This window comes from Microtus oregoni, unplaced genomic scaffold, assembly GCF_018167655.1.
Source record: "Microtus oregoni isolate MIOR12 unplaced genomic scaffold, Mior012 000099F_ref0000060, whole genome shotgun sequence".
Taxonomy (NCBI): Eukaryota; Metazoa; Chordata; class Mammalia; order Rodentia; family Cricetidae; genus Microtus; species Microtus oregoni.
In genome coordinates this window covers 16542-42603 of record NW_024544712.1, presented here as the reverse complement: position 1 = coordinate 42603, position 26062 = coordinate 16542, and the positions used below count along the sequence as shown (strand labels likewise).

At 43.6% G+C, this 26062-nt stretch overlaps 1 protein-coding gene and 1 pseudogene across 1 annotated transcript in view; both read left to right on the top strand.

Annotated features, from left to right (window-relative positions):
* The window catches only part of LOC121443083 (guanine nucleotide-binding protein-like 3-like protein), a 37064-nt gene extending 31314 nt beyond the window's left edge, over positions 1–5750 (top strand). The window contains exons 15-16 of the mRNA XM_041644767.1: positions 2236–2458; positions 4997–5750. Coding sequence (XP_041500701.1) covers positions 2236–2458; positions 4997–5109 — 336 coding nt within the window. The 3' untranslated portion in view covers positions 5110–5750. The remainder of the gene's footprint in view (positions 1–2235; positions 2459–4996) is intronic.
* A 16165-nt stretch (positions 5751–21915) lies between these two features.
* On the top strand, positions 21916–24477 carry LOC121443058 (annotated as a pseudogene).
* Positions 24478–26062: the final 1585 nt, after the last annotated feature.

Genomic DNA, 26062 nt, shown 5'->3' with positions numbered 1-26062 from the left:
GCCTGTCCTAGAACTAGCTCTTGTAGACCAGGCTGGCCTTGAACTCACAGAGATCCGCCTGTCTCTGCTTCCCAAGTGCTGGGATTAAAGGCGTGCACCACCACCGCCTGGCTTAAGCTGCTTCTTGAAGGCTGAGTTCACTGGGCAAAGGCACATATGCTGGGCAAGTGCTGGGATTGAAGGCGTGCACTACCAAGGCCTGGCAGGCCTCAAACTCACAGAGATCTGCCTGCCTCTGCTTCCCAAGTGCTGGGATTAAAGGCGTGCACCACCACCGCCTGGCTTAAGCTGCTTCTTGAAGGCTGAGTTCACTGGGCAAAGGCACATATGCTGGGCAAGCCCTTTACCACTGAGCCCCATCTAGCCCCAAGTAACTATTTTAATTAAAATGAGGATATTTTTCCTATCATTCTGTACTTATTTCACTTGCAAATTTGTTTAGAGATTGTCACATGATTTCTTCAAGAGCTGTGCTTTATTTTTCATGGTGATGTAATGTCTGGAAAGATTTATTAACAAAAATGTCTTGTTGCCATGCTAATAAAGAGTATAGTCATTCAGAAAGAAAGTGGTTCAGGTTGACTGAGGAGGAAACTCGCCTTTAGTCAATCCATAGTAGAAGGTAAGGTCTGAACTTGCGCAGTGGCAGGAGTCACACCCTTCCCATCTTCACTTAGCACTAGACGTTTCCTGTTGCCTAAAGAAAAAAATCTGTAAACTTGTCTGTTTAAGGCTACCTTCCCAAATAATATTTTTCACTGAGCCATAAGCCCCTGAACATAGTATATTTCTTAGAAACTGACAGTAGTCCCCCATTTTTGTGCTACAAGTTTCAGGCTCAATCCAGGGCCCTTAGCAGGCCACCTTGTCACATAACTCCCCAGAAATACTGTACTGCACACTGTGTAGCGAATAGTATCTTTGTCACTAACCTTAGTAGCTTTGTTCAAACCCTTTTCCCTACTATAGGACAGTGGGTGGTTATAGTCACAAACTATAGAACCAGGCTGTTGGGCTCTTAATTTACCCCGCTTCTTACTTGCTAGCCCTGTGACTTCAGGTGCATCTTCTTATAGGAATTAAATTAGTTAGTATGTACAAAAGGAGTCAATACAGTCATAGCAAGGCTATGTCCTAAGAAGTACACTGCTTTAGGATATTTGAGACAGTCTTATGGAGCCTAGCTACCTTCAAACTCAATATGTCACTGAGATTGGCTTTGAACTCCTGTTCTCCCTGCCTCTACCTCCTGAGTGCTGAGATTACGAGTCTGCTGCCATACCTACCTTGATAGGATCTTCATTGTGGAAATAGCCTAGAGTGTATATACTTACATAAACTAAGATGTTTGTGGCAGGCCACCATCACATATGTGGGCCATTTTGTCTGAACCATGTTTATGTCAATACCTATTTCCTTAGGTATGTGTATATTTGTATGTTAGATTGGTACATGATACATAGTAAATGCTCTGTTAATATTTGCTCTTACTACTCACATGTACCTGCCACACAGATTCCCTTTGTAATGCCCCCATAGGTAGACAACACACTCTGCGTTAGGTTTAGCCTGGGTTCTTACTAAAGGTGGGCCTAAGTCTGACTTAATTTTTTGTTCCCAGGATTGTCCCACATAGTGGGGCATGAAGTGGGTGTTAAAAATACTAGCTATAGCTGACCTCTGGTGGCATACACCTTTAATCCTAGCACTCAGGAAGCATAGGCAGGTGGATCTCTGAGTTCGAGATCAGCCTAGTCTACAGGACGGCCAGGGCTGTTACAAAAAGAAATCCTGTCTGGGAAAAGAAGTACTAGTCGAGTAAAGCCTTGAAGGGTTATTTCAACAAAGGATCATTAGAATATGAATTGTCACTAATAGAGTAACTTCTTTTTTCTGTTCTTACTCTGTAGCCCAAACTAATCTAGAACTCAACCATGTAGTCCAGACTGATCTTACGGTTACAACAATCCTGCCTTACCCTCTTGACTGCTAGATTATAGGTGTAAGCTACTACTGCTTCCTTTCCTTTTTCAAATTATTGTAAAACCTTGCAAACTACCCGGTGCTCATCCACTGACACATGAACAAACTAAGTCTTGTCGGCTAACTAAGCACCAGTTAGGATATGATGGAGCTATAACTGGCTCTAGATTCCTTCTTACTCAAGCTTGTCGTTGGCTTCTCTGCAGGAGTGTTTGGAGATCAAGACCCCATCATTATTCTTTTTCTCTCCAGATTGGAGACCACACTGGGTATTGTACCATTCCAAGGCGCCACCAGATGGGGTGGCCTAAACGCAATGTGGACCAATACTTCCCCCCAAACGATGATCCAGTGGAAATCTGGACAGTGGACCGCCGCCCAATGTTGCAGAGGATCCTGGAGACAGACCCACTTCAGCAAGGCCAGGCTCTGGCATCTGCCTTGAAGAATAAGAAAAAATTACAGAAGCGTTCAGGTAAGGGTACCTGACTTTGCTCTGAAAATTCCTATGCTCCAAAAATGCCTGATAGGGGCCAGGGTTCAGGTATTTTTGAATAAGCATTGCGACATGTGACTACCTCTATGGAAGGCTTGAAGGGATGGGGTTAGGAGGCTCACAGACTGGCAAGTGGTTCTCAAAATTCTAGCTTGGATCGATGTCATTGGCAGGGTTTGTTAAAGCAGATTTCTGGGGCCCACACTTGTAGGCCACTGACCTGGCCTGTGCATCATGTCCCACATTTCTTGGGTGTTTTCTGTGTGTTGGGTAGAATGCATATTATCATTTGTACTGTATCAGTAGGAAGTGCATTTGAAACCCCAGAGGATACAAAGTAAAATCTCTCAAAGCTTTCTACCATAGGCAGCTGGCTAGTGAATTGCCACCTGTTTTTTGAGACACAGTTTCGCTCTGTAAACCGGGCTGGCCTTGAACTCACAGAGGTCTGCCTGCCTCTGCCTCCGGAGTGCTGGAATTAAAGGTGTGTGCCACCATCACCCAGCTAATTTCTTGCCCTTCTTAAGACAGATATATGCAGAAGCCTTGTATTCTTTGTCTTCTTTTCCACACCAGTTCTTATCACAGAGCATACAGTTTTGCTTCATAATTTCTCATTCTGTGTCTTAGGGATATTTCCACATCAGGGCACACAAAAGTATTTCTTCTCTGTGTAAATGGTGGTCCTTGGTGCAGCTGACTCATTCAGGTTTTTAGGGTATGTATAGTTGGTCCTCCATATCTGTGGCTTCTGTCCTACAGATCCAGTCAGGTGGAAATAAGAATACTTGAAAGGAACTGCATCTCTAGGTGCTGGAAAGATGACCCTTTCCGTCTTAAGAGCTCTTGTCTTTGCTGAGGACACAGGTTTGCTTCCCAGCCCACACAATGACTCACAACTGTCTGACTCTAGTCTTAGGTCATCCAACGCCTCTTCTGACCTTTACAGGCACTTAGCTTGCAAGTGGTGCGCACGCATACATATACATAAAGTTAAGGTTTTGGTTGGTTTTCCAATACAGGGTCTCATTGTGTAGCTTTGCCTGACCTGGAACTCACTTTAGAAAGCAAGTCAGCCTTGAACTACAGAGATCCACTTGCCTATGCCTCCCAATTGCTAGGATTAAAGGCGAGCACCACTATTCCTGGCTAAAAAAAATAAGTTCAAAATAGGTACAGTCTATATTTCTTGTCAGTAGTTCTTTTTTTTTTTAATATTTATTTATTTATTATGTATACAACATTCTGCCTGTGTGTATGTCTGCAGGCCAGAAGAGGGCACCAGACCTCATTACAGATGGTTGTGAGCCACCATGTGGTTGCCGGGAATTGAACTCAGGACCTTTGGAAGAGCAGGCAATGCTCTTAACCTCTGAGCCATCTCTCCAGCCCCTTGTCAGTAGTTCTTAAGCAACACAGTATGGCAGCTGTTTTATAGCATGTGTATCAGATTGGATATTAGCAATCTCGGCACGCAGGAGGATGTGTGCAGGTCATGTGAAGATACTAACTACATTATTGTTAGTAAAGCTGTGGTCTCCTTGTGCCTGTGGATATTGAGGAGTGATAAGACAGTTTTCAGTGAATTAATAAAGGTAAGAATACTCGCACTTCAGTATCTGTGGTTTCAAAATACAAATGTAGCCAGGTGGTTGTGGTACATGTCTTTAATCCCAGCACTCGGGAGGCAGAGGCAGGCAGATCTCTGTGAGTTCGAGGCCAGCCTGGTCTACAAAGCAAGATCCAGGACAGGCTCCAAAGCTATTGAGAAACCCTGTCTCGATACAAAACAAAATAAAACAAAAAACACCAACAAAATACAAATATAGGTAGGGTTGATTGACTCTGTGATGTCTATTCTTTTTAGCTAGGCCATATTTTATAGCCATCTTACTGTGGCTCTCTCTATTCTGAGTCCTGGGAATCCAGGGGTGGATTTGAACTCCAAATCTTGTTAGGGAGTAGGGAGGAGAAAAAGCAGACACTGACAGTGTAGAATGATCACTCTGACGGCATGTACAGCAAGCACTTGGAGGGAGGGAGCATAACCCAACTTGGTGACGGGTAGTCAGCAGAGGCTTCCTGGAGAGGAGCACGTGTATCTGGAGGCTGGAGCTGGGCATGCTAAGCGCTCAGGCTCAACGCCAGTACTACTGTGCACTCCTTTGCTGGGAATGCTTGTTTGGGGGTGGCTAGGGTAATGGAGGAGTGCTAAGTTCATACAGTAGAAGGAAGTTACTATTTTGGTACTTAGAATTTACAAAAATACTTGGAATTCTGTGAGTCTGAAACCCTGAGATGAAACTGCTGTGGTTGATCACTTCACAGTGAGTGAATTTTCCTGTGAGGTTGAGTGACAGTTGTAATGGCGCATCTTTTTTTTTGCTGAATGATTAGGTGGGTAACCGAGCCAGTTGGAAGGTTAGAATGGGCCAAGCTAGTGATAAGCTAGCTGTGGCAGGCCTTCCGTTAGCCAAGCCAGCCACTCACAGGTTGCCTGTATTTCCCCATCTACAGAGAAAATCGCCAATAAGTTGTCTGACTCCATGATGTCGATGCTCGACCTCTCTGGCAACTGCGACGATACTGCTGGCGACGACAATGCTGGCAACGACACTGCTGGCGACTGATGAGCTGACCTTCCCTCCTGCTGCAAACACTGTTTCCTATGGGATGGGAGAATACGGATGGCGTTTGATTCTCCCTGATGTACCTACATAGTAGAAGAACACCCCCACACCATCTGTCTTCTGCCACGGTGCCCTCCATTCTCATCAGTTAAGAGTCTCAAAGATCTGGAGCTGCCAGACCCTAATACCCTCTTAGTTCTTATGTCCTTAGAAATGACATTTTGTTTGTTTTTGTGGTGCCAAGGATTGAACCTAATAGGTCCTCACGCATATTAGACAAACATCTATTACCAAGCTGTATTATTATTATCATTATCACCATCCGTTATTATCATTGGAGAAAGATTCTTGCTATGGATCCCATTCTGCTTACTCAGCCTCTCAAGTAGTAGGATTACAGGCTTTTGCCACCATTCCCGGCTCCCACTGTGTTTTACAACGTAATATCAACAGAGTCTTGGCATGGTAGCTACATACCTATAAACCTGACTCTTGGAAGACTGAAGCTAGGAGGATTGCCTAAGTTAAAGGAGAGCCTGGACTATCTGGCAGAACCTTTTCTTAACCTACAGCCCAAAACAAATAGTAGAGTTTGGGCTGTGCTGGCGCACACCTTTAATCCAACCACTTGGGAGGCAGAGGCAGGCAGATCTCTGAGTTCTAGGCCAGCCTGATCCAGGACTACACAGTGAAACTCTGTCTTGAGAAACCAATAAGTCAGTAAATAAAATCGTAGTATTAAAAATACAAATAAGCCGAGTCCAAGTGCTAGCAATGTACCCAGTACTCCTAATTCCTGTGTTTCACCTTGTGGGTTAGGCTGATAAGGTTTGAACTCTTGGACAGGTGAATGTTCTAAAGGATGGACTGCTGAGAAATCTGGTGGCAGGGTGTCCCTGGACAGGTGATCCTTTGTGATTTTATCACCCCACAAGATCTCAGTGCCAAGGCATTCCGAAGGCTCTTGGCTGTACATTTTCTCAATCACTAGGTGGGCCCTCATCGCAGTGGTAAGCCTTCTATGTCTCTGCAGCTGTCTAGGGATAGGGAAGAGGGTGAAGATTCCAGAAGAGATATACCTATCATAGTAAGTTGGAAAGCCATTGACTGTAGGATGTTCAGGGAATGTAGATCATACCTGTGTTTTCCAGACAGAGTTAGGTACTGGCTGAGTCCAGACTACCAAACTCTGAGAATTAGTTAGCTCCTTTAACCTTCAATACGTCCCTGTCAGGAAGAGGTAGGGCTCAGAGAACTGACAGAATGTGTTTACAATGTTAAGTGGTGGTATACTAGGTTTAAAATGAGTGTAATTAAAATCATGCTAGCCTTCTGTTCTGTATTGTATTGCCTTCTCCACACAGGAGCACTGGTCCAGGCATTCACCCTGTGGTGGTTTCTGGTATCAACCCTTCTCAATGCATTTTCGCTACCCTGGTTTTAAAAACAGGTAGCATTTTATGACAACTACGCTTTCCAGGTCTCTTTAAATCGTGTTCAACTTAGTTCACTGATTTCGGTGAAGTTTTGGTAGATAATAATATATTAGAAATAAAAGCATGTAGACCCTAGCCAAAATAAAATGGAACTAAAATAATCATGTCAGAATAAGAATTTCAGACTCCAGCCAGTGACTCACATCAGTATCCTAGCACTCAGGATGCTGAGGCTGTGAGCCTGAGTCCAGCCTGGACTGCAGAGTACCAGGGGTGGTCTGCCACCATTATCACGACACAGAATTTTTAGTTGGGCAGTGTTGGTATATGTCTTTAATCCCAGCACTTGGGAGATAGAGGCAGGTGGGTGTCTCTGGGTTCCTGGACAGCCAGAACTGTTAACACAAAGGAACCCTGTCTTAGAAAACAATCAAGCAAAACACAGCAATGTTAGAAAAAAATGTATACAGATTTTTTGTGGCATTCTCCCCAAACTTACCATGTCACCTTGTAATATAGCCCTGTTTCTGTCCTCAGATCCTGGCAAGCACTGATCTTTTTCTCGTTCCTTATTGTGGATGTTGTAAGTCACACAGGGGCTTATTTTATGCCGTTAAGCTTTTAGCTTTGTACCGTGAAACTTTACGTTCATGTAAAATACAGTTGCATAAGCCCTGCTAAGTGGATGAACACAGTAACAGATTCTGTTAGCCTCCCTCACCGTCTCCTGCTGTGACAGTGAAATCTAGTCCTCTGAACCTACTACCCATGGCAATCTCTGATGTGTCTTTGACTTTCTGCCTTGTCCCTTGAAAAGAATTGTAAGTGGAATTTAAGAGTATAACTTTTGAGAATAACTTGCTGTGAGTTAGATTCAAGATCTGTATCACTGGGTGTATCGATAGTTCTGATTGCTATTTCATACTCCATTGTGTAGATGTACTACTGCTTATTCAATCCCAAGTTGGAAGACATTCTTTACAGTTGAGGAGGAAGTAATGAATAAAGCTGCTAAAAGAGCTTCTGTGAGACTGTTTTCATTTCTTTGGCATTACAACCTAGACTTGGATTGCCCGAATAGATGGTAAGCATATGGTTAACATTCCAGGAACTGCTAAACTTCTTTGTTCATTAAAAAACTTTCTTATTTTGCCTGCATGTATGCCTGTGTACCACATGCATGGCTTGGTGCCTACAGAGGCCAGAAAAGGGGCGTCAGATCCCATGGAACTGAAATTATAGGCAGTTGGTTGTAAGCCACTGTATGGGTGCTGGGAACTTCGGTCCTCTGCAAAAGCAGCCAAGTTCTCTTAACTGCTGAGCCATCTCTCTGACTCTGGTGTGCATTTTAAGTTCACTTTTAAAATTCATTGTTTTCATTTTGGTACACACACACACTTACACACTATTCCATCTGTTGATGGATATCTAGGCTGGTCCCTTAACTTGTCTGTTGTAAACAGTATAGCAATAAACATGTATGTCCTGCTGCCCCTGTGCCATGCTGATTGGATCCCTTCAGGTCTGTGTCCAAGAGTTAGTGTAGCTGTTCTGTATGATAGTTGTACTTTTTGAAGGTTTATGCTTTGAGAGAAGAAATTGTTGGCGAGTGAATGCACGTGTGTTCCACAGGGGTGCCTGAGGAGGCGGGAAAACAGCAGATGCCTTGGAACTGGAGTTCAAGGTTGTGACATAGCTGCCAGGAACCAAACTCTGGACTTTTTGGGACAACAGCTAGTCTTTGTCATTACTGAGCTGCCTCTCCAGTCCCAATAGTTGAATTTTTAGCTTTTCACTGAATCTCCCTGCTGCTTTCCACAGGGGCGACAGCAGTTCCTGATTCCACCAGCAGGGTTTCCCTTTTCCCGCATCACCAGCATTATCGTCGCTCGATTTCTTGATGATAGCCACTCCTCTGACTGGGTTAAGATGGACCTCTCAAAGCAGATTTAAGAGGCCTTTTCCCTGGTGGCTAAGAATGATGATGAACATTAAAAAATGTACTGACTGTTTCTATTTCTTTTAAAAATATTTTCATTATTTTTTTGTAGGAATTTCCCAATGCGCTGTCAGCTGTGTGCATTCTGTGTGCTTTCCTTTGCTCTGCAGAATCCCTTGAATTTTGTGCGATGCCATCTTCAGTTTTGGGGCTTTCTCCTATGCTCTCAGACTCCTTTCCAGAAAGTCCTTCTCTATGCCTGTACTTTGTTTCCCCCGTGTCTCTAGCGCTTTCGGTTGCAGCTCTCACTTTAAAGTCCGACCCATCTTGAATTGATTTTTGTTCAGGGTGAGAGAGATGGGTCCTGGTTCATTCTGCAGGCTACTGTCAGTACCATGTTTTGAAAACACTGTCTTTTCTCCAGTTATGTTTCGACAACTTTGTTAAAGATTAGGTGCGTGGGTTTATTTCTGGACCCTCTATTCCATTTTTCTGTGTGTCTTTGCTAAACCATTTCCAGCATGGCATTACCATTCCTCTCCCATCAGGACATAAAGGGTTCAGATCTGCATCCTCTAGCACTTGACTGTTTGCCCCTCCCCAGCTGTGGATAGGACCTAACACCTTACACATGCGAATCAAATGCTTTACGACTTGAGCTGTCATCTCTAATTCTGTTGTTGGTATCCTGATAGGCATTCAGTAGTGTCTCATTGTGCTTTTAATTTGTATTTCCTAACTACTAATGGTTTGATCCTACTTTCATCTATGCATTTTCCATCCATTTCTCTTTGTCCAAGTGTTCAGATCTGTTGTTTGATCATCTATTTGCAGTGCTGAGTATCAAACCTAGGATGATCTTGCATGCTACCCAAATACTCTACCATTAACCATACCCCAGACCTCCCTGTACATCTTGTCTTTGTTTATTATTTGGAAGAGTTCACACTGGATACAAATTATCAGATACATGCCTTGTAAAGAAAAAATTTCCAGTATGTGGTTTATCTTTTCATTCTTTATAAGCAGTGTTTATATAATTAACTCAAAGGAAAAACCCTATTGACAGATTTAGTTTAAAAGTTGTAGTAAAATAGACATAAAAATCACTATCTTAATCGTTTTAAGTATACACTTCAATAGCTCACATTGTAAAATTATCACCAGTCAGTTTTAGAGTTCTCTTCATTTCATATACCCAGAACTCTGCACCTGTTATTACACAGTGATCCTGTGTTTCTTCCCGGCAGACAGTTCTAGTTTTTTCTGTAAATCTGAATTATAACCGCACATATGCAGAACCATGGGACATTTGTGCTTATGTGACTTGCCTATTTTACTACACTTAGCATAATGTCTTTAAAGTTTATCCATACTGCTTGCAAATTTTTTTAAAACTTTATTTTTTGAGACAGAGTCTCCCTATGTACCCCTGGCTGGCCTGGAACTCACTAGGCGAGTCTAGCCTCAAACTCGGTGATCTGCCTACGTTTCCCTCCTAAGAGCTCAAATTAAAGGCATGCATATGCCACTGTATGCAGCCTGTCATTTCTTTCTAAGGTGCTATATGTATGTTTCAGCATTTTGAAGGATAATGATAAAAATAATATGTTTAAGGTACTTTTGTTTACTTTTTTTGAGACAAGATCTCACGTAACTCAAGTTGGCCTTGAATTTAATGATAGTATATCTTTTGGACAAACACCACCCAAGAGGGATTGAGTCCTTTCACGAGAGCTCTATTTTTAATTTTGAGGCAACTACCATACTGTTTCTGTAATGGCTGTACTAATTAATATCCCCACTAATAGTGTGTAAGAGATCCTCTTAGGTCGGGTGGTGGTGGCACACGCCTTTAATCTGAGCTCTAGGAGGCAAAGGCAGGCGGATCTTTGAGTTGAGGCCAGCTTGGTGGTCTACAGAGCGAGTTCCAGGATAGCCAGGGCTATAAAAAGAAACACTGTCTGGAAAAAACAAAAATAAGATAAAACAAAGAAGCCTTCTTGGGCTGGAGAAATGGTCCAACAGTTAAGAGATCTTTAAAAAAAAAGAAAACAGAATTTTTTATTTTGCATACTAATCACAGTACCCTCTCCCTCCCCTCCTCTCAATCCCTCTACCCCCATCCATTCCTCAGAGAGGGTAAGGGACATTGCTTTGAGGAAAGACCAAGGCCCTCTCTACTCTATCTAGGCTGAACAAGATATCCATCCAAAGAGAAAAGGTTCCCAAAATGCCAGTACAAGCAGTAGGGATAAGTCCTGGTGCCACTACCAGTGGCCCCTCAGTCTGCCCCCGTCACGCAACTGTCACCCACATTCAGAGGATTCAGTTTGGTCCCATGCTTGTTCCTTCCCTGTCCTGCTGGAGTTGGTGAGCTCAGGTAAACTGTTTCAGTGGCTGCCCCCATCATGGTCTTGACCTTTTTGCTCATATTCTCACTCCTCCCACTCTTCAACTGAACTTTGGGAGCTCAGTCCAGTGCTCCGATGCAGGTCTCTGCCTCTGTTTTCATCAGTTACTGGGTGAAGGTTCTATGGTGACATTTAAGATAGTCATCAGTCTGACTACAGGACAAGTCAAGATCGGCCCCCTCTTCTCTATTGCTTAGAGGGCCTTAGATTTATTTCCAGAATTTCCATTGGGAAACAAAAGCACTACTGCTCCAGGGGATCTGATGCCCTTTTCTGGCCTCCTCGGGCACCTGCAATCATGTGGACTCGCCCCAACACAACAAAATGTTAAAAATAAGAATAAATCTTAGTTTGCAAAAGAGCTCCTCTTTCTCCGTATCCTTTCTAAAACTTGTCTTTTTACTTTGTTTTCATTCTTGGTTTTGAGATAGGATCTTGCTATGTCAGCCAGGTTGATCTCAATCTCCTAAGAATCCTAACTCTGGCTGGGCGATGGTGGCGCACGCCTTTAATCCCAGCACTCGGGAGGCAGAGGCAGGCAGATCTCTGTGAGTTCGAGACCAGCCTGGTCTACAGAGCTAGTTCCAGGACAGGAACCAAAGCCACAGAGAAACCCTGTCTCGAAAAACCAAAAAAAAAAAAAAAAGAATCTTAACTCTGCTCGGTCGGATTACATGGGTGGGTATGCCACTATGTCTGATTTCTCTTGCTGTTTTTATAGTATACACCCTAACGTGTGATGTGATATGCCATTGTGATTTTGACTTGACATGTCTTTATTAGAAATATTATTAATATAGTTGGCAAATTTTATTTCTTTTTCTTCAACAGAAAATTATTGAGCAGCAAATATATTCTAGCATAGAGTTAGGTAGGCATGAAAAGGCAAGTTTCATCCCCCACGTTCTTGGTCTACAGTGAAAATACCAATATGGTTGTTGCTACAACAGAGGCTTCTGCAGAGAGTCTTTGTAGCCTGGGATACAGAGGGCCTAATTTGGCAAGGAGAGGGTTCACGGAGGAGTGAGCTTTTGAGCCAGGACTTGAAGGGTGAGGGAAAGTTTGCTAGGCAAATGAAGAGAAGGTACAGGTCAATAGTTCATGTCTTGAGTGAGAAATACCAGTTTTCAAAGAAACGGTCTGTTCCTCCTTGTTTGTTCTTAACAATTTTGTTCAGAATGGGGCTAGATGTGTGGATTTATGCCAGTACCAGGCTGTCTTTTAATTAGGCATGCAATTAAGTTTGAAACTAACAAATCTGATACTTCCAGCTTTATTAAGGAGTGTTTTGAATTTTAGAATTTTTTAATAGAATTTTGATAGTGATTACATCAAACTTGTAGATTACTTTGGGTACTATGGACATTGTAACAATACTAATTTCTGTGCTGCCTGAACATGGGTGTCTTTCCATTTATTTGGTTTTTTTAAAGATTTATTTATTATGTATACAATAGTCTGCATGTATGCCTGAAGGCCAGAAGAAGGCACCAGATCTCATTTTGAAACGGTTGTGAGCCATCATGTAGTTGCTGGGAATTGAACTCAGAGCCTCTGGAAGAGCAGTCAATGCTCTTAACTGCTGAGCCATCTCTCCAGTCCCCTTTCCATTTATTTGTATCTTTGTTTTCTTTTCCCTTGTCTTTCGCTTCCCCTTTCTCTTTCTTTTGCATTAATTTTGTTATTATTATGACCATTTAAATGTTTTGAAGAGAATTTTTAAATTTTAGGCATACGAGTGTTTTGCCTGGATGAATGCATGTATACCACACCTGCACATTGTGCCTGGTGCTCACACATGTCAGAAGAAGATGTTGGATCCTCTGACCTGGAGTTATGGATGGCTGCAAACCATCATGTTTGTGCTGGGAACTGAACTCTGGTCCTCTGCAAGAGCAGCCAGACGTCTTAATGACTGAGCCAGTCCCCCCCCATGTTGTTATTATTACATTTAGTTTATGTTATTTTATGTGTATGAGTGCTCTGCTTGCATGTATATTTGTGTACTAATGTTCTTGGTGCCTGTGGAGACCAGAAGAGGGTGTCAGGTCCCCTGGAGTTATAGATGGTTGTGAGTCACTATGGTTGTTGGGGATCAAACCTGGGACCTCTGGAAGAGTAGCCAGTGCTCTTAACTTCTGAGCCATCTCTCTAGTTCTCCTTATTTTATTATTTTTAAACAACACACACACACACACACACACACACACACCCCTTTGTTTTTTGAGACAGGGTTTCTTTGTGTAGCCTTGGCTGTCATGGAACTTGCTCTGTAGACCAGGCTGGCTTCAGACTCACAGAGCACTGGGATTGAAGGTGTGTGCCACTACTGCCTGGCCTTTTAAACAATAATTTACTTTAAAAATTAAATTAATAGTTTTATTTTATTATTGTTATATGTGTTTGGGTGTTTTGCCTGCACGTATGTCTGTGCAGTGCCCATGGAGGCCAGAAGACGTCATTGGGTCCCATGGACCTGGAGTTACAGAAGGTTGTGAGCCACCAAGTGGGTGCTGGGAATCAAACCCAGGTCCGCTAGAAAAGTCTTGCTCTTAACCCCAGTCCATTCAACAACATATACTTTTCTTTTCAGTTCAAACTCATTTCTCTTTATTAGAATTCACGTTACTATTACATAGTTTGAAGCTCAAAGGAAAAAATGTTGAAATAAAACATTTCTAGGCAACTGTTTAAACCAAGCAGCAATAACAGCAAGTCCTTGGAGCCATCAAGAGGAGTTTACACTTTGTGCAGGTCCAGTTCCTCTGCAACGGAGTTTTCCAGTACATTTAAAGTTGATCTAAGTTCCTGGATGGCACAGGGGTATATTTCCTTATTAGCTCCTGCTAATACTAGCAAAATCCCTTACTGGTCTGCATACCTGCAAGCATCATTAATGTTTTTGGGTTCAGGAACCAGATCATAGCCAACAAGGGTGTGCATCTCTTTATGTAATTCCCAGGTATCTTTGTCTGGCTTTTTGAAGTAAATCGCTCATTGAGGATCAAACTCCTCACCTGTCCCATGTGACCCATGAGGATACCAGCTTGGGGACTGTATGGTGGCGGCAGGGCTGTGGGTCAAGGCCATACAGGGTGCAGGAGGCCTTGGGTGGTTGTAGCTACTGTGTAGCATTGGAGGGGAGCAGCGGGCAGGAAGGTTACCAAGGTCCAAGGGACTTCAGCCTGGGCAGTTCAGAGCTCACGAGTTCTGGGCTCACGCACCCTTAACAATATTTGAATTAATTTTTTGAGAATTTTATGCGATGTATGTTGAACATTTTCTTCTCCCCTCCCCCAGCTCTTCCCATGACCACATTCTGCACTTTCCCTTCCCTTCCCACACACATTTGAAATTTCTTTTTTTCTTTTTCCTCTCGCTATTGAGTTCAGTTTGTGTTGGCAGTCTTGGAAGCAATGCCTGCTCTGGCATGTGGTCAACCTACCAGAGGTCACATAGTTAAACAAAACTGACTCTCCCCCAGCAGCTTCCAAATAAATGCCAATAGCTCCCCAGCTAGTGGTGGGGATTTTGTGCCTGCTTCTGTATCCCCATTCTGGGATTTTATCTGGCTTACACTTGGGCAGGTCTTATGCATGCTGTTCCAGTCACTCTGAGGTCAAATGTGCAATTGCCTTGTTGTGTCTGGAACACACCGCTTCCTTTGATGTTATCCATCCAACACCTATGGCTCTTAGAATCTTTCTGCTTCCACTTCCTCCAAGATCCACGAGGCTTGGGGACAGGGGGTATAGTGTGATATGTATGCATGTCCTGTTTAAGGCTAGTTACTCCAGTCTCTTAATGTCTCCATGGTGACCACTTGAGGGTCCCTGTGTTAATTATCGTCTGCTGCAGGAAGGAACTTCTCTGATGAGGCTTAAGATGCTCTGATCTATGGCGTGATAGCTTTTCTTGGTTGTCAACTTGACTACATCTGTAATTAACCCAAATCATCTGGGTATACCTGTGGGGAGGGATTCCTTTTTCTTAATTATATCATTTGAAGTGGGAAGATCCACTTTTAATCTAGATCTTTTGAGGTGGGAGGATACATCTTCTGATGTCTTCTTAATTTCTTTCTTCAGCTGGGCAGTGGTGGTGCAGGCCTTTAATCCCAGCACTCAGGAGGCAGAGGCAGGTGGATCTCTGTGAGTTCGAGGCTAGCCTGGGCTACAGAGCGAGTTCCAGGATAGTAAGGGCCTTGCCTCATAAAACAACAACAAATTTATTTCTTCAGTGCCTTAAAGTTTTTATTATACAAGTCTTTCATTTGTTTGGTTAGAGTTACCCCAAGATATTTGAGGCTATTGTGAAAGGTGTCTCCCCAGTGCTGGAATAAAAGGCATGTGGTGCCACCGCCTGGTTTATTGGCTGTCCTGGAATTCACTCTGTAGACCAGGCTGGCCTTGAACTCAGAGATTCACTTGCTTCTGCCTCCTGAGGGCTAGGATTAAAGGTCACTACCCCCTGGATTTTGAACTAATTTTTGTAAATTCTTTGTCATGCGTGGCCATTGAAAGTTTTCCGTGGTGAGCTTAATGGTCAGTTAATGGCTGCCCATATATTTCCTTAAATGCCTGGAACCAGTGACTGCTGTTTCCAAACCCACCAGTCTCTTATTGGGAGGGCACACTTTCCCCCTTGAAACGCAGTTTACAGCTCTGCCTCAGTTTATGTTTCCTTGGTGTCAGTCATAGGCGAGGGCTTATGGTGCCTTCATTGTTCTCATCAATGTGCACATCCCTCTGTGTGAACACAGCCCTGCATAGCGTGGAACATTCTAGATAGCTGGAAATATGTTGTAGTCTTTCGATGGTCCTATGGACATCTCATTTATCCGCATTTCACATACATTTTGAAATTGGCTTACTTGCTTCCTGAAAAATCTTGCCAGGCATTTCAGCTTTGAGTAGAAATAACACTAAATAAATGTAGTTGTTTTGGGTGGTTGGCGTTTTTCAGACCCAAGATTCTCCACACTGCCACAGCCTCAGCTGTTGGTTTTGTAGGTCAGTGCTTCCCAAGCCTTCCTGTCCACCAATTTGCCTCCTCCAGCCGAATTTAGTCTGAGAAGATGGAGGATTGTGACAACTGGTGCAGAAAGCCTGCCTGAGCAGGCTACGAAGACACGGGTGTGTCTTCACGCTTCACTGCGAGAGTACTGAGCGCCAGCTGTTGCCTTTTGTCTGGATCCAGACTCCTGCCTGCTTCCTATTCTTTTCCCGCTCCCACAGGAAAGTGAGGGACTTGTATCCATAGCAACCCAGTGATAGCACACACAGTGAGACAGAGGACAATGGGCCTAAGGTCTGATAGGATTACAGATGACATTCGTCTAAGGTGATGTCGAAATTAGCTGATAAGCCAGGGACAATGGAACATTTCATCTTCTACCAGGTGACAATTAGTCCCCAAATTACAAGTTTCATTTCCCTTTAGAGATGCAGTGACCTTTAAATGTGCCTTACATGCCTCTATTCTAGATGACTTACAGATATCTTACATTTTAAGCAGTTATCAATTTTATTTTCTCTTATTTTGAGACAGGGTTTCACTAAGTAGCCCTGGCTGTCCTGGAACTCCCTATGTAGACCAGGCTGGCTTCGAACTCACAGAGGTCCATCTGCTTCTGCCTCCCAAGTGCTGGGATTAGAGGTGAGCGCCACCACTGCCAGTCTGTTTTTTTTTCCTTTTTTGAGAGATCTTAGTAAATTTCCTAGGCAGTTTGTACTTCACTGCCTCAGTTTCTTGAGGCATTGGGCTTATAGGCCTAAACCATCAGGTCTGCTTAGTTTGTAATTTTAAAATATGGTTTACTTTTTTTTAAAAGATTTATTTATTTATTACACATACAATGTTAGAAGAGGCCATGGGATCTCATTACAGATGGTTGTGAGCCACCATGTGGTTGCTGGGAATGGAACTCAAGACCTTTGGAAGAGCAGTCAATGTTCTTAACCTCTGAGCTATTTCTCCAGCCCCTACTTTTGTCTTTTAAGACCAGGTCTCGTTATATAGCCTAGGGTATCCTGAGACTATGTCACTGTCACTGTCCTGCGCATGAGCCTTAAACTTGTGATCCCTCTGACTCAACCTCTTAAGTAATGGGGTTATAGGCATGCACTTATCAATGTCTGGCATCAATTTTTTTGGTTTTTTTTTTGGGGAGGGCAGAATTTCTCTGTCTCTGTGTAGCCCTGGTTGTCCTGGAACTTGCGTTGTAGACCAGGCTGGCCTCGAACTCGCAGAGATTTACCTGCCTCTGCCTCCCAAGTGCTGGATTTAAAGGCGTTCGCCACCACCGCAACCCAACTCATTTTGTAGTTTAAAGCATACAAACCCTGTACATGTTTTGTTAGATTTATTTCTAAGTAACTTCTTTGAGCTGAAATAAAGACTATGCTTAAATTTAGTTTCCATTTTTCACTGCTGGCATATAGAAATAGAATTAATTTTTGCATATGGTTTTGCTGAGTCTTGATCTGGCCTGTTTTGTTAGCTGCTCCTTTAGTACTTGCCAATAATGCATATTTTCCTCTTATTGGATGGAGTAGCCTACATTCATTCTTTCTTGTTGATTGACAGTAGGGTACTAGGTTCGTCTATAGCACATATAGCACATATATAAATGTGTGATTCTTTGTAATTGTTTTATTATTTTAGCGATGGTTAAAGGAGTGTGCTAGAATAGTCCACGCTGGCTGGTGAGAGAGCTCAACCGTAAAGGTGCCTGAGGTCAGGCCGACGACTTGAGAACGTGTAGTGGAGGGAGAGAAGCCATACTTCCAGGAAGTTGGCCTTCACGCACAAGTCCTGGTGTGTGTGTGTGTGTACACATAATGAATGTAAAAAAGAATGTTCCAGTCTAACTGCAGATTTCTGCAGATTTGTATAATTTTCTTTTTAATTCTTTCAGTTTTCACTCCATATATTTTACAGTTCTGTTGCTTGGTGCATACATTTGTAGGGCTGTTATATCTATGAACTGATGTTTGTGAGATTTAAGAAAGATAGATTTTTTTAAATGACGTTTTATTTTATGTGTGTGTGCGTGTGTGCACATGTGGAGGCCAGAGGTCAGTCACCTTGCTCATCGCTCAGGAGCCATCCATCCATCTGGCTTTTCCAGACAGGTTCTCTCACTAGGGCCTGGGGCTCACCAGTTAGGTTAGGCTGGCTGGCCAGAGAGATCCAGTCCATAAGAGATACGTTTTCTATTTTCTTTTTGAAAACCTTTAGACGCATAGAAAAGTTGCAGAGAGAGAGCAGCGTTCCCATGTACTCCATACCCTGTTCCTTGTGGAAGGTCCCTGGTATGAGTGAGAACTAAGGAAGTGGCATTAGTAGCATCATCACTACATTCCAGGCTTTCCTCAGCTTTCCCCAGCTGTCCTCATCGATGCCCCCATTCCCCTCAGGATCTAACGTTACACTGATGAAGCCTCTCACCTTGAAGAGCCAACCAGGTCTCTGTAGCCTGAGTCTTGTGCTGCCTTATTTTCCTTATCATTTGATAAGGGGTTTGGGCTTCAAAGAGAAAGTCACAGACTCATGGTGACTCTGTAGTCACCAAATTTCCCCTGGACATGTCACATATGATCCATCTCCAAAGCTTTTTCTGTGCTGCCACCAAGCCTGAGCCTTTTTTTACTACCCACTTTTGGATTTTGATACAGGGTTTCTCTCTGTAGCCCTGGCTGTCCTGGAACTAGCTATGTACATCAGGGTAGCCTCAAACTCATGGAGATCTGCTTGCCTCTGCTTCCCAAGTGTGAAATCACTTCTCTTTCCTTTCTTCTCTCCATTCTTTCCCAGTTACTCTCCCTCAAACCCTTTCTGCATACCTCTCAAGTCAAGAGCCTCTTTTTCCTTGAATATATTTATTATATACACACACATATATGTATAAGTGAAAAATATATTCAGGTTTTCTGAGAGAGAGAGAGAGAGAGAGAGGGAGAGAGAGAGAGAGATCCTGTTGAGTCTGTTTTTGTTGTTTGTGTTATATGGTTTCAAGACTGACTGACCTCTTTGTATTGGATAACCATTTAGGGGGCTCATACCTAGAAGAGGTTAATGCTCCCTCTCTCAGTAGCCATCAGCTGCCTGTAGTTCTTTGTCTAGGGGTGGGACCCAGTGAGGTTTTCCCCTTCAGTGTTAGCATGTCTTGTTTCTATTCCTAGTCCTCTGGCTCTTTCTTAGTCCGCTCTTCCATGCCGTTCCTGGAGTCACAGACGGAGGAGTTGTGACGTAGATGTGTCCACAGGGGCTGTGGTCCGCACACTCCTTTGTTCTCTCCCTTGTATCCGGTTGTTGTTTTCTGTGATGGTCTCCCTTTGTTGTGAAGCGAGGCTTTGATGAGAGATGGTGGCTACATTTACCTAGGAAATGTGGCTCCTTCACCCAGAACACATACTCTTGATCACCGTCTGCCCATCTTGTCCCAGAGCCTGGTGTCCCCAGTGCTTACTGAGCCGGAGCCGGTACCAAGGTGGAGGTTTAGCCCTTTACCCATAGTTCCTCATGATTAACCCACTGAATAGATGGGGAAATTGAAGCCAGGACGAGTGGTGTGGTTTGCTTGTGAGAGCCAGGTATGCCTTCTGGCCACTGGTGGACCGACTGCCTGGTTTCTGTCCTACTGTGCAGGTGCCAGTAGAATGGCTTGCTACCATAGCCCACTCTCTTGATTCCTCTTCCCTCTCTGTGCCTGCCTGTTGTACAGCCCCAGGAGAAAGTGGGCCCAGGACATATTCACTTTACTCCCAGTGGCACAACTGCAGGTGTTGCTGGCGGCCATGGAAGAACGCAGCTACAGCTGCTGGAGAAGGGGCCTGGACCCCAGGGCACAGGGAGATTTGATTTTAAATGAAACTCAAGTCATCAACTCAAACAGAAAAAATTAAATCAAACATTCTAACACAACATAATTCTCACATGCACACACACACACACACACACACACATATATATTTATTAATTTGTAACATATTGAAGAATGACAGTAGGATTATATTAAGTTTTTGTTTCCGGCACTTAAACCGTTACGTTTCTATAAGAGCAAACCATTTTCTTCTTTTTTTAAAAAATTTATTTTAACTTTATTTTATGGGCATTGGTGTAAATGTATCAGCTTCCAGGGAGCTAAAGCCACAGGCAGTTGTGAGCTACCATGTAGGTGCTGGGAATTGAACCCACGTCCTCTGGAAGAACAGCAGTACTCTTAACCCCTGAGCCATCTCTCCAGCCCTCCACCATTTTTCTTTGAGACAGGGTCTTCCCATGTAGACCAGGCTGGCCTCGAACTCACACAGATCCACCTGCCTCTGCCTCCTGGGTGCTGGGATTAAAGGTGTGCGCCACCATACCCGGCAGCAAACAACTTTTTATGGATGGTAGAAACCCTGAAGTTTGTGATATATGATGGTCTTCAGACTGGGCCGGAGTGTTGCAGGCAGTGCTCATTGGTGTGTGCTATGAGGGCCTATGCAGTGCAAAATGCACATGTTAGTGTTAAGTGCAACATGTGCGAGCATGGCCAGAAGCACTTTGAATTCATTGCATGTTTAATTTTTTAAAAAATTATTTTTTTTTTATTTTTTGAGACTATAATATAATGACATCATTTTCCCCTTCCCTTCCTCCCTCCAAGCCCTGACATATATCCTTCCTTGCTCTTTTTCAAATTCATGACCTCTTTTTCATGAATTGTTGTTACACACATGTATGTATTTACACACATTCCTAAATATATCAATACAACCTGCTCAGTCTGTATAACGGTGCTTATATGTATGTTTTGGGGCTGACCTTGGTGTTGGATACTCCAGTGGTGTGTGCCTGCTCCCCCCTGGGGAAGACCATTTCTTCCACTTTCAGTCTTTTTTTTTTGTCTGTAGTTCTCTGTGTAGGATTGAGACCTCCTGGGCTTGCTCCTGTTCCTATTAGCGTGTCTATAACCATAGTCCTTGTTCATCTCAAAGCCATACACCACAGTGTAAGAGGGCTTCTTAATGAGGCCTATATGTCTGTTTGTCTCTCCAGAAAAGTCTCTAAGGGAATTCTTGTAAACTGCCAAGGCAGAAAGACTATCAACAATCTTACCCAGCTATTAAGATTATAACCGTAACAATGAGCAGCATGGCAAGACATCCTCAAGGGTACAGCCTCAAGGGTACAATAGTGGCACTGTGTCTTGGGGGTAATTAACAGTCATCTAATTGGTCTTTTGTTTGTTTGTTTTTTGAGACAGGGTTTCTCTGTGTAGCTTTGGAGCCTGTCCTAGAACTAGCTCTTGTAGACCAGGCTGGCCTGGAACTCACAGAGATCAGCCTGCCTCCACCTCACGAGTGCTGGGATTAAAGGTGTGTGCCACCACAGCCCGGCCATCTAATTGGCCTTAAGACCCGCTCAGTAGGAGGGAATTCGTGCCTGGTACTGTAAACCTAGTCAATGGCCTGTGGCTTGTAAACTCATGAACCTAGAGTGGAGCCAGCTGCAGCCATTTTCCCAAGTCAGTATAAATCTCAACTGTATTCTAAATATTTATCTTATAGCCTCAGGTAAGGGCAGCTCTCACTCCTCATCAAGGAAGCTTCCTTGGCAGAGGTGTAGACCATTATAGAAACCAACAACTGGTGAATTTCAGAGTACTGATCATGAGGTACCCAACCCAGGTGATATAGCTACAATACAACCTGTGTGTGTGTGTGTGTGTGTGTGTGTGTACGCACATGTACATATAGGTAGTAACAATGCTCCTGGCTCCTGGGTCGGAGCTTCATCACGTGCGTCTGCCTGGGAGCTGGGAGCATGGCATCTCTCTGAGGCGTCTGCTCCCGAGAGGAGAGCTGTGGAGTCTGAGCTCACTTCCTCTTCCTCCCAGCATTCTGTCTGTTTACTCCTCCCACCTATCTTCTAACCAATGAGAGCCAAGCAGTTTCTTTTTATTTAACCAATGACCTTCCTCCATCAAGCCACTGCTCAGTGCTGCTTGCTAGTGTGGCCCAGCAATATGTCACAGATGAAACCTCTGCTCAAGGAGATCAAGAAGTGGAATGTCAGGCTGTGGCAGTGGAACCTGAAGCTGCAAGACGCATCAGATACAAGCCTATTGCAACCTCAAAATAGAGATGTATCCAAAGAAGGGAAAGTCGGAAAAGTTACATTCTGTAACTTTTCTGTGAGCGTGGGTTCAGCAGAAGCACAAAGTGGAGGTGTGTAAATGGAGGTTACTCACTCATTTCCCAGTCACCCAGACCTGAATAATCATACAGAAACTATATTAATTACAACACTGTTTGGCCAATGGCTCAAGCGTATTCCTAGCTAGCTCTTATTATCTTGAATTAACCCATTTCTATTAATCTGTGTATCGCCAGGATTCTGGTGTCCTTTTCCTTCAGCAGCTATGTGGCATCTTCCTGCTTACTCTCTCTATATATCTCTGTTCAGATTTCCTGCCCGACTTTACTGTGCTAAGCCATTGGTCAAAACAGCTTTATTCTTTAATCAACAAAAGCAACATATATACAAAGGACATCCTTCATCAGAGGTGTTCCTGAAGAGACAGTGGAAAACTCAAAAGGTTAGAAACTATCCCCCAAATCTACCACTTTAACCAGTGGAGAAACAACAGCAATGCCATCTCCTGATTCACAACCAAAAAAGAAAAAGAAGTAAAAGGGGAAAACGACAAATGAGGCTTGACACCAAAAAAAAAAAAAAAAAAAAAACAAAGCCTGAAGAAAGCCCTGGGGCTCATGAGGAAGCAGAAGATGTTGTGGAGAAGCCAAGTCACAGGGGTAGGGTGGGGTGGGGCAGCTGGCCCCTAGGACTGACAGGGACTTTTGAGGACCCCTCATTTGCTTCCTTGTCTGACCTCATCACTGAAAACGCTCTGAAGACTGCAGAAGAAATGGGCTTCAAGTGCTTGACTGAAATCTAAGAAAGTATCAGGCCACTTCTGGAAGGCAGGGATCTTCTGGTATCCATGAAAACAGGCAGTGGCAAACCCCTCTCTTTCCTTATTCCTGTGACTGAGCTCACTGTCAAGTTGAAGTTCATGCGCAGGGAAGGAACAGGAGTCCTGCTTCTCTCTCCTACCAGAGAACTGGCCATGTAGACCTTTGGCTTTGGGGTTCTTAAGAAACTGATGACACACCATGTTCCCACATATGGGCTGATCGTGGGTGCAGTAACAGGTCTGCTGAAGCCCAGGAGCTCATCAATGGCATCAACATCACCATGGCATCAATATCACCATGGCATCAACATCACCATGGCATCAACATCACCATGGCATCAACATCACCATGGCATCATTATAATCATGGCCACCCTAGGCCTGCTTCTAGACCACATGCAGAATACTCCAGGGTTTATGTACAAGAACCTCCAGGGTCTTGTTATTGATTAGGCTGATTGTATCTTGGATGTTGGATTTGAAGAAGCATTAAAGCAAATTATCAAACTTTTGCCAGTACATCAAGCCATGTTCTTTTCTGCCACACAAACTCCAAAAGTTGAAGACTTCGCAAGAATTTGTTTCTCTGAAAAAGAGCTATTGTATGTGGGTGTTGATGACGATAAAGATGTTGTCATGGTGGATGGACTTGAGCAGGGATATGTTGTGTGTCCCTCTGAGAAGAGGTTCCTTCTGCTCTTCACATTCCTTAAGAAGAACCTGAAGGGGGCTGGAGAGATGGCTCAGAGGTTAAGAGCACTGACTGCTCTTCCGGAGGTCCTGAGTTCAATTCCCAGCAACCACGTGGTGGCTCACAACCATCTGTAATGAGATCTGGTGCCCTCTTCTGGCCTGTAGGCAAAACATGGAGGCTGAACACTGTGTACATAATAAATAAATAAAACCGAAGAACCTGAAGAAGAAAGCAGTGGTGTTCTTTTCCTCGTGTATGTCTGTGAAGTACCACTATGAGCTACTGAACTACATTGCTTGCCTGTCTTGGCCATCCATGGAAGGCAAAAGCAAAACAAGCAAGCAACCACGTTCTTCCAGTCCTGTAACACAGATTCAGGGATACTGCTGCGCAGATGTGACAGCCAGAGGGCTGCCCTGAAGTGTTCTGGATTGCTCATTATGACCCTCGCAGTGATCCCAAGGAATACATTCGTCATGTGGATAGAACAGCTAGGGGCCTGGGTGGAAGAGGGCCCTGCTCATCCTGTGCCCTGAGGAGTTAGGTTGCCTTCATTACTTGATGTAATTTAAGGTTCCATTGAATCAATTTGATTTTTCCTGTTCTAAAGTTTCTGATGTTCTGTCTCAGCTGGAAAAGCTAATCGAAAAGAACTACTTTCTCCATAAGCCTGCCCAGAAAGCATACATGTCTTACATATGAGCCTACGATTCCCACTCTCTCAAGCAGATCTTCAGTGTGAACAATTGGCCTCAGGTGGCTCTGCCTTTTGGTTTTAAGGTCCTCCTTTCATTGATCTGAACGTGAGCAGCCATGATGGCAAGCTTAACAAGAGAGGAGGTGGCAGTGGAATCGGCTACCAGAAAACAAGGAACGCAGAGAAGTTCAAGATCTTTAAACACATCAGCAAGAGGACAGTGCAGGCAGTTCTTTCACAGGAGGGAATGGCTTCCCATCGGGACCGACTTTGCCCTAATTTCCCCTTTCTCTTTAAAAAGGGAACTTTTTAAAATCACCTTTAGAATCTTTTTATCTTTACTATGATGATAATATTTTATTTTTAAATACTCCCATAACACAAATCATGTCATTGTTTTAAAAAAAAATTAAAAACATGTTACAGTTTATTGTTTAGCTCCCTGATTTTAAGATTTGGTAAAAAATAATGGCATACTTTTTTTTTTTTTTTGGTTTTTCGAAACAGGAGTTCTCTGTAACTTTGGTGCCTGTCCTGGAACTAAACTCTGTAGACCAGTCTGGCCTCGAACTCACAGAGATCTGCCTGCTTCTGCCTCCCAAGTGCTGGTCTTAAAGGCGTGCGCCACCAACGCCTGGCCGCAATGGTATACTTTTATTGAAACTATGGCCCCACAGTGAAAGTTCTGCAAACTGTCTGAAAAAAGTTCTGAAGATTGTTGGGTTCATTTGCTTTTCCCTTTCTTTATGCATATTGTACGTTTCTTGTCATCAGTGGAAGGAAACTTGTCCTAAAGCCCTGGGTCTAGGAATGTGGTGTGGGCAAGAAAAAAAAAACATAACCAGGCTTAGTGCAGCTTTATAAATTCAACACTCAAGTGATGAAGAAAGGAGGGTCAGGAGTTCAAGGTCATCTTCTGCTACACAGTGAATTCAGTGAATTCGAGTTTCAGGCCAGCCTGGGCTACCTGAGACACCGTCTTAACTACCACCCCTTCAAAAACATTGCTGGAGCCCGGTGGTGGTGGCGCACGCCTTTAATCCCAGGACTTGGGAGGCAGAGGCAGGTGGATCTCTGTGAGTTCGAGACCAGCCTGGTCTACAGAGCTAGTTCCAGGACAGGCTCTAAAGCCACAGAGAAACCCTGTCTCGAAAAACCAAAAAAAAAAAAAAAAAAAACAAACATTGCTGTGAAATTATCTGTGAATGTAACAGGTTTTGTTATGTGTACGTTAATTACATAATCTGCCTGGGCTAAGATGATTGGAATCTTGTAGGAAATTCTTGTCTGGTTTCTTTCCCAACAGTTCCTCTTGTTGACGTGTGTGTGTGTGTGTGTGTGTGTGTGTGTGTGTGTGTATGTGTGTGTGTACATATTTCAAATGATGGTATTTTAATACAAGAAACATAAAATGAGAGCTGGAGCTGGAGAGATGACTCAGTGGTTAAGATCTCTTGTTTCTCTTGCATAGGATCAGGTTTGATTCCCAGTAATGGCAGCCGGCAACCATCCATAGCTCCAGTTTCAGGGGACCTGAAGCCCCCTTCTGACTTTTAAGGGCATCAAGCATGCACATAGCGCTCATACCTACATGCAGGCAAAATACTCAAACATGTGGAAGAAAATTAAAAAATAAAACAAAAGGAGGGCTGGGAGCGTAGCTTGGTGCTAGCATGTTTGCATCGTGAGTTTAGTGGCCTGGATTCCATTCTAGGTACCACTGCCACTAATAAATCCAGATGTTCTGTTTTGTTTTGAGACAGAATCTCCTGCCCCCCGCAGCAGTCCGAAAAATCTTTTATGAG